The sequence below is a fragment of the Phlebotomus papatasi genome, chromosome 3 (assembly GCF_024763615.1).
Source record: "Phlebotomus papatasi isolate M1 chromosome 3, Ppap_2.1, whole genome shotgun sequence".
Classification (NCBI taxonomy): Eukaryota; Metazoa; Arthropoda; class Insecta; order Diptera; family Psychodidae; genus Phlebotomus; species Phlebotomus papatasi.
Genome location: NC_077224.1, coordinates 50,162,610 through 50,171,886, shown reverse-complemented (window position 1 = coordinate 50,171,886; position 9,277 = coordinate 50,162,610). Strand labels below are relative to the sequence as shown.

The following is a 9,277-nucleotide window of genomic DNA, read 5'->3' as shown; positions in this document are numbered from 1 at the left end:
TGAAAAATTTTCCACGAGACTCTATTACATTAATGAGTTTCCTGGCCGACATTACAGATTGAGGAGAGATTGAATTGAGAATGAGTGAAAAATTGGATGAACCTTTCTGTGAAAGCTTCTTGGAACATTGGCAAAACTTTCCTATGTACCATAAAGACTGATAATATCGAAATGCGTGTGTGGGTTTCAAAAAAATAAACTCCAAGAAAAACTCAATATCCAAACGTATTCTCTCTAACAAGAAGGTTAGAGCTTTTATTTTTGGAAAAAAAAATACAAATGCAAAAATAAATAAAAAATATTTAAAAGAACAATAATCCTCTCGTTCAGTAATAACCTTTCCGATTTAAGAGCTCTTTCCGGTTGAGGTTTTTTTCCGTACCGATTCGAAGGTATATCAGAGAGAACTTGCATAAAAATCCGTTGGAAGTTCGAAAGTTTAAACTGACGAGTTACACAAAAGTGAGCCAGTTCATGAAAAGGAGATTTACTTTATTGAAATTGTAATTCGAATGTTTTGCCATCCTAAAATTCCACAAAACTACATAAAAAAAATCACTTTTTGTAGCAAACGTTTGCACACTGTTGTTGACGATGTTGAAGATTGAAGTATCACAAATACCGAAATTCGAAATGGCAGAACAAAATTACACAAGATGGCTGAAATACTTCCTGTTCGAATTTCGAAGTTTCGAAATGTTAAATTTGTCGGTCTTTGGTGTTCGAAAAGTTAGCGTGCAAGTTCGAAACTGAGTTTGAATTCTTCGAACATCAACAATTTTGTGTGTTAATAGAATTTCGTTTACCTTTCAACTGGAGAATTAAATTCCACTTGTGTATTCTCAATTATGTACTAACATTAGCTCCGTCTGGTAATAACCTTTAGAAAAGACGAAGCCACTCCAAAACCAAGCCATTCGAAAATCTACCGCCATAAGTCTAAAGCTATTCGAAAAGCTATTCGAAAATCTACCGGAAGCCTGAAGTAAAAGATCACGTACATGGCGCTTTAGCAAGAATTTTTTCTTTAGCAAGAATTCCTCTTTTTGGCTTTTCGAGTAGATCTTCGAATTTTTCAAGCTCTAGCGGGAAGTGGAGCACCTTTCAATTGGGGCAACTTTAGAATTAGGCTCTTTCTGTCACTTTTAGATGAAAATCAGCATTATTATCATACAATTTAGCTTCGCAATTCGTTTATGGAGCTAAAGTAAATCAAAGTAAGATCAGGTTCCATTTAAAAGCCCGTGATAAGCTTAGATCAGCTTATAAAGGTACGATTCTTACATTGCAAATTCGGTTTGTGGACTAACTTCAAGGGTTTCTGATTTGGAACTAATGTTAATTTGGTTCAATTTGCAAAAAAGTGTATGAAAACTTTAAAGTCTATTATCTCGGAAATTATGACAAATAGAGGCCTTAAACTTTACAATACATTAGAGTCTCCACTGGTAAAAATAAAAGGGTCAAATTGACCCTTTTCAAAAGGATGGATCGTATTTGACCCTTTGAAAGGTTCACTTTTGTATCTCTTGAAATTTAGTATGCACATTTATCACGAATAATCATGTTTTATTGTAAACTTATTACTGATATCATATTTCTCTCATCTGAGCGAACACCAAAGATCACTTTTTCATTGTTTTTTTATTCGTTTATTCTGGAATTAAATAGATGTCAAAACCGTGACCCTTTCGAAAGGTTCCTGGTGACCCTTTCAAAGAGTCAAATATGATCCATCCTTTGGAAAAGGGTCAAATTGACCCTTTTATTTTTACCAGTGTCCTTTAGGCTTGAGGTCGTACTAAATACTTGTGAATGGTAATCTCAGTAATCAGTAATCAGTAATCTAAATAAATTATTAATCAGCAAACCAAAATTATTTGACAGCAAATCTAATTTCATGAAATCGAAATAGTTTATTTAAAGTATTAAATGAGCTTTTCTTTATCAAATGTATTTCTACTTTCAATTTAGTGAAATTCAATATGCCTCTTCTTTAAATTGAAATTCAAAAGAAATTTAAAGTTTAAATATAAATTTTTATTTGTCAGAAAGAGAGAACTATACTTGATTTTTGTTCGAAAGAGTGAGAGGTAAAATTTCGAATAATTAATTTCCCTAAATTGAACAGATATCATAATGGTTCCGGCATATCTTTTAGATCAGGAAAATTTCATGAAATCGAAATTCGAATCTCTTTCTTGCTCATACGCTTTGGATATGTCTATCTCATTCTTTCGAACTCTCCTTCTTCTTTTAAATATCAAGAATGAGATAGACATATGCAAAACTTGTGAGAAAATGAAGTGAATTTTGATTTAATGAAATTTTCCTAGCAAGAATTGACGGAAACACTAGACCTTTCTTGACTTTCGCAATTTTGTTCTTTACGACGTTTCGAGGATGAATGTCCTCTTCATCAGGTATTGAATTTTGTTGGGAAAATCACGTACAGGCGGGAAATGGTTACACTTTTTTGGACTTGGATCACAGATTGCACTTTTAAGTTCACCATTCGACTGATCGATACAGAATCGTCGTAAAGAATAAAATTGCAAAAGTCAAGAAAGGTCTAGTGTTTCCGTCAATTCTTGCTACACCCCATCGGAATGAAATTTTCCTAATCTAAAAGTGTGCCAGAGCCATAAGTATTAAAAGCAGATAAAATTTCAATGGCTAAATTTGATTAGACTACTCCGTGATAATTTAATTTTTTTTTTTAATTTTCACTTACCTTAAAATATCGTAATTGTAAAACAATCGTTCAACAAGAAATTAATCAATAAAAAAATGTGGAATATTGGAACGACAATGAAACACTGATATCTTTTAATTCTCTTAAATTCATTTAAATATATTTATTTTAAAATTATAATTTACAAGGTATGTGTGTGATTATAATTAATTAATAATAGTCAAATTGCTTATGACGTAATTAATGGTTGGTGTAATTTTATACTTTTCATCTCAATATCAATTTTTCTTTTTTTCACATTTAAAGAGTTCATCTCAAATTCGCTATCATTTCCACTGACAATTAGGTTTTTTTCTTCTTCCTCATTCAACACTTATTACAAGTATACAAAAATGAGTTTCTTTAAAGTACTAAAGGATAAAAAAAACGAAAACAACTTTAGGTCTGTCTTTTTTGCTCACACCTCCGCATTAGGAGTCCACCTTGTTGGCCTTTTTCTCAGGCAAACAAAGCGCCGAGGGAGAAGAAAGAAAATGGGAAAATGGAGACGAACGAAGAAAAAAAAATGAGGTGAATTTCTGTGTTTTCCTCTTCTTCCAGATTCTATTGTACACACAATTAAAGGATTCTTATGCATTGTGTCACTCACTCCTCCAGCCCCTGGCTTCCTCCCAGGCGGACAAAATGACGTATCGCTCACCATTTTTGGTGCTCAAGGAGCACAAATTCATGCCACCTGCTCATTAATTTAATTACAATGTGGTAAATGCGTCATCACCATTGCTCTCATCTCCGCTGAGCTGAGGCTGGTGGTGTGAGCCGCAGAATTCACCACCGCCAGCCCCGGCTCCACCAATATCACTGCCACTGTTCACGAAGGGACTGCCACCGTCCTTACCATCGCGCTTTTGAACAAATTCACAGCCGCCGGCGCTCGATTGGCAGCCGGCGGAGAAACTTTTGCTATTATTGTCTTCTTGCTTGTCTCTCTTATCACTATCACTAACTGACTTGCTAGACACTGGCTTGTAGGGGTCACCGTTGGAACAGCCGCCAGCCGCCATGGAGCCCAATTCAAACGGCTGTGAGAAGACTTTGGGAGAGGGAAGAGCCAAGGTGTCCTGAGGAATTTTATCCATCTCATACACCGGCTTCAGCAAGCCCTGGGTCAGCCGCTGTCGATCTCCGCCACCGCCAAATGGATGCATAAACCCGTGAAAGGCTGATTCGTCCTTCTCAACTTTGCATGCCATATTTGGCGGCGGGGGAAAACGCTGCCCCGGTGAAGGATGGTAGAATTTTCCACCCACATCGATCTCTGGAGGGTAGAAGTGCGGCGGGACGACCGGCGGTACATAACCGCCACGCATAGGATGATAGGAATAGGAGGCTGGCTGCACGAAAGGGCCACCCTCCATGCCACACTCACTCTTGATCATCTTCTTCATCAGTTCCATTTCACGGCCATAGAGACTGCTGTACAGATGCTCGTTGGGCTGGGCGGCGGCAGGCGGCGGAACGCTGGTGGTCGTATGGGTGCGCGCGAAGTCAGTGTCATCTGGGCGAATGGTGGCGGGAGCTGAGAGCAGCAACTTCGCCGTGGCCTCCTCCTCCTTTTTTATCTTGGGCGGCCGTCCCAGACGCGGAGCCTCTCAGTCTCTGGATCTCCTAGGTCTGCCCACCTTGCCCTTCCGGATGGGTGGTGTCCCTGTGCTTGCTCCCGTATTCTTAATCAACTTCTGCCAGTCCTGTTCGCACACCAAACTTCCCGCTAGCATGTAGTACCTTGGAGAAACAATGAAAAGACTATTTTAGATTTGACATTTTAGGGGCTTCGGGGCGATAAATTCAGGAATTCAAGTTTGGAAATTTCAAACAAAACGCAAAGAGCGTATAGTACAGTAGACTCTCTCTCAATTGGGCATTTGGGGCAAAATGTCATCCGGTTTATCGATAGATTTGGGCGTCAAAGCCTTTGTAAATTAAACATAAAGCGCTCAATTACAAAGAATCACGATAAAATAGGCAGAACTACAGCGAATTTGAGCAAATTAGCTTCATAAATTGAACGTGAAAATTGTCGACAAAATTTGAGTGAGAGTCTACTGTATGCAGAATCTCTTCGCTGCATTAAACCGGCAAAAAAGACGATCTGGGTAAGAACGGGGGCGAGAAAATGTATTTCTAACTGAGATTATTTATAAATTCAACTTTTGTGATCCAACGCAAAATGCGACCTCGTCAGATCACGCCGGAGATCATCCCTGAGTACAAACGCTTCTCGAGAAAGAACAAAGGAAGATATCGACATGCGGCTTCCGGCAACGGTTAAATGTCAAAAGATGGCTAGAAGTTAGTGATCTCAGATTCACTTCTCTACTCTTCCTTACACCATTTTGGAACATATTTTATTTTATTTTCTCAATAACTCAACCGCTATGGCATCGATCTCAAATTTTAGTATAATAGCTGAGCCTTTCGATTAAAAAGAATTTGATCCGTTCTGGCCCCCTGAACCATTCCATAAGGTGGCAACATACACTCAGCTCTTCGTTATCCGGCACTTCGATATCCGACTGACAGCTGTCAAACACTGACGGTTGATGTGTTCAAATTATATTTACTGAACATGCAGTTTCTTGTTTCTTCAGCTTGAGATAGCGTTATTTTCATTTTTTTCAAACTTCAAATTCTGTTGCTTTTCGACAGAAAATAAAAGGTGAGATAATTGAGAATCTCACCTAATACAACACAGAACAAAATATAACAACCGTTGACTAGATTAAAAAATCTAAATGTAATTGTGTCCCCACGTCAAAGGGATAATTAAGAGCTATATGGATTTTAAAATGGTCATAACTGGAGAGGTCTCGTTAAATACGAAACTCTTCTGAACCCCTTAAAGTCATTCGATTTAAACGAAAAGCCGATTAGTCGCAAAATCGATTTTAGAAATTCAATGTCGAATATTTCAAAAATGGACGATATTATTCTATGAAATTTTAATATCGTATATCTGATCTTGAGATCTTTCCAGTAATGGATCCTGGATCGGACTCTTCCCTCAATGTTTTCCAATCTGAATTAAAATTTAAATATCTTGATCACGCTGTATCTCAGGTATAATAAGAGGTTGCACTCTTTCTTCTTCATCTTATTGGTACACAGTAAAAAAAAATTTCAGGTACTCTACCATGATTTTCATTGTAAATTTTACATAAACATGTAATCGTGTGTACTGATACACATTTGTGTAATTTGTACACATTTTGTCTAAAAACTGTGTAATTTGTACACGTTTTGTCTGAAAACTGTGTAATTTTACACGAAATATGTAAGAAAATGTACACAACTTGTGTAATCATTCGCAGTTGGTTACACAGTTTAACATTATATGAAATTTAAATTACACATTTTCAGATTACGCGTTTTGCTGAAATACATATTTAAGTAACTTTACAAAAATAATCGTGGCAAAAAAGCAAACCAACGATTATCCTTGTAATCTCTTTTTACTGTGTATCCTGACCCTTACTTGCATCGAAATTGATCAGTTTCTATTCTTATATATAAGATTTTTTTGTTACCCAATTAAAGTAATTTTTTTATTGAACTCTTGTTTCCCAACTATTTAGTATAGCTAGTGACCAGTAGGGGAATTCTGTATTTTTTAAATTAAGATTAAAAAAACCTCACATTGACAACCATCTTTTTGACTAAATAAAAGAATTGTGTCATTTGAAATTGAGGTAGTATTTTAAGTCTAACTGTGTTATCACACTTGACATTAAAATTTTAATATGATTCACATTAATTTTTGCTGGTGAGAGTCCAAATGTGTAATTTGTGTGTTTGAATCATTTTATATTCAAAATTTGATCTATTTGTTGATAAAAAGGTAGACTTGGCCCGCAAAATTTTTATAAATTGATTTATAGCATTAATGCGAAAAATGAATGCGATTTTCTCTTTAATTTTTTAATGTGAAAAATATTTATGCCTTAGGTAAATTTAAACTTATTTTTGCAGGCCAAGTCCACTTCTTTATCAATAAAAAGAAAAACCCCAAATATTAAGTGACTCGAAGAAACAAATAACATATTTGGACGCTCTCAGGCGACAGTTAATGTGAATCACATTAAAATTTTAATGTCCAAGTGTGATAACGTCGTAATACCCAAGACCTAGAGACACACTTACGACTTAAGCCGAGGGATGATTTAACATAATTACAATCAAAATAATACCCTCTTGGCTTATAAGCACAGAGACAGATTAGTCAGAAACTGATTGGTAATGTAATCTGATCATTATTTTTTGATAATAATTAAGTTAAGCCATCTCTCAGCTTAAGTCATAAGTATGTCTAGTATTAACGATATACGTTTCAACGCAAAAACTAGAATAGATTTCTGATTTTGCTAAAGGGTCTATATAAATAAACTTTCAGGAAATAATTAATACATCTTTCAATGTATTGCTGATTGAAAATGTATGGCTTTTATACCAGCGACATAAACTTCATTTTTGAAACTTACACAGTGTATCAATAACAAGAGCGAAAAAAAATGTATAACAATATACCAGGAAACATCATAATTTAATTGCAAATCCTCTGGTAAAATCAGAAAAGTCAATCTAACGAGGCTCAGTGGTGATTCGAGCCGGAAGATATGATATAATTCTCAACGAGTATTTCAGTTTCTCTGGTCATATTATTTCCCCTGACGGCACACACCAGTGGAATGAAGTAAAATCAAACAAATCATTGGAATTTTATCTGGAATCGTAAAATTTTTAATAGCCATCAAAAAATCCCATATTTTGTCGACTTTTCTATTTTCCCTGAGCATCACAAGAAATGGCCAATAAAAAGTGTCCTCCCCTGGAAGATGGATTTGTGCCCATACTTTACTTTCCCCTTTTGCACTTTTTTTTTGGGAAAGAGATTCACTTGCCAAAGAGGGTGAAAGATATTTAGGGTTAAATTTAATATTGAAACTTACCGGTCGCCTGGCATTAGCTGTACTGCACATTTTGAACATGCAAAACACTTGGGATGAAACACCTGATGTTGCACCTGACTCTGTAGATTTTGGTTAGGATTGCCCACCGCTTGATTATTACTAAGTTGCGATGTTGTTCGCATCACCAATTCGTTGGCTTGGATTGTTTGTCCACATGCACTGCATGCTCCTGACATACCGAACATCCTGCAAAGATAAGATTCAAAAAAAAAAACGATGTTAGTTAGGTAATTATTAGCTACGAATCTTCGAAAGAGATCTTATTGTTTTATTATCCCTAATGTCGATTTTTTAAGTTTTTTTTTTAACAATTTATGTTGATATGTAAAATCGTTTAGTTTGATAACGAATATTCAAAAGTCGAAACTTAATTGTTCATAAATCTAAAAAATATCGCAAAATCGAGGAATTTCCATATACCGCAGATATGGGTGACCTTGTCCTCCGTGGATGACCTTGACCCCCCTTCCCTGTTCGTAAGCTTTTAATTAAATTAATTCTTTAAATTAATTCTAGCTCTTAATGATAGCCTTTACCGATTTGGTCTACCATTTCTGATCGATGAAGACCATTCTTACACATTAGAACTATAGAAAAGATTACGATCAGTAGAGGAACAAAGTCACCCACGGAGGACGGAGTCATCCGTATTTACGGTACTTTCTTCTTGACATCGTTTAATATTAGAATATCAGCCTTTTAAATAAAAGGAAAAGGCGAAGTGCGATACCTTCAGATGGTTCAAGGTTCGAACAATTAATTTTTCCCGTTCAAACTCAAAGAGTTGTACAGAATATTATCCGCTTTTAACTTGTTACCTGACTATAGATTAAACGGTACGAGACATCATACTTTTTGGTCTTCCTTGACCAATATTGTCTAGAGAAATATTCTTATCGTTCTCACAAGTACAGTTTGAAAAATTCGAAAATCTATTTGAAAAGCCGAAAAAAAGAGATATTCCTGTATCTTAATAATTCCGCAATGTGGCTAAAATACACCTGTTCGAATTTTGAACTGCTCAAGTATCAAAATGTGTAAGTCTTTACTTTGTTGTGAGGAAAAACTGAAAGTAACGACGTTTACTGCTCCTGTGCGATTATTCAATCAAACTATAATCACTGAGTAATTCTTCTGAATTTGAATTCTTCGAAGATCAAATACTGTTTGTGCAAATAGGGTTCCATTTACCTTTTAAAAAAGGATAAAAGGTAAATAGAACTATTTGCACAAAAAGTTGATGATGTTCGAAGAATTCAAATTCAATTTCGAATTTTCATACTAAATTTTCGAACAAGGTGGGGAAAATTTATCAAATATCACTCTAAATAGCTGGAAGAAGAGTTACTCAGTGATTATGGAGTGATTAAATACTGGAACAAGAACAGTAAACGTCGTTGTTCTGTTTTTTTCCTCACAACAATGTGAAGACCGTCACATTTTGACACTTGAGCACTTCGAAATTCGAACAGTATGTACCTCAGCAAACTTGCGGAATTATCAAGAAGTAAGATAGTCTCTTTTTTGGATCTTCAAATAGATTTTCGAATTTTTC

General features: G+C 35.6%; 1 protein-coding gene across 4 annotated transcripts in view; it reads right to left on the bottom strand.

Moving 5' to 3' along the window:
• Positions 1-2,820: 2,820 nt before the first annotated feature.
• The window catches only part of LOC129807191 (LIM domain transcription factor LMO4), a 304,468-nt gene continuing 298,011 nt past the window's right edge, over positions 2,821-9,277 (bottom strand). For all 4 annotated transcript variants that reach the window (XM_055856287.1, XM_055856286.1, XM_055856288.1 and 1 more), the window contains 2 exons: positions 7,702-7,908; positions 2,821-4,480 (listed from right to left, as the gene is read on the bottom strand). In XM_055856287.1, the coding sequence (XP_055712262.1) occupies positions 4,348-4,480; positions 7,702-7,908 (340 nt within the window). In that variant the 3' untranslated portion in view covers positions 2,821-4,347. The remainder of the gene's footprint in view (positions 4,481-7,701; positions 7,909-9,277) is intronic.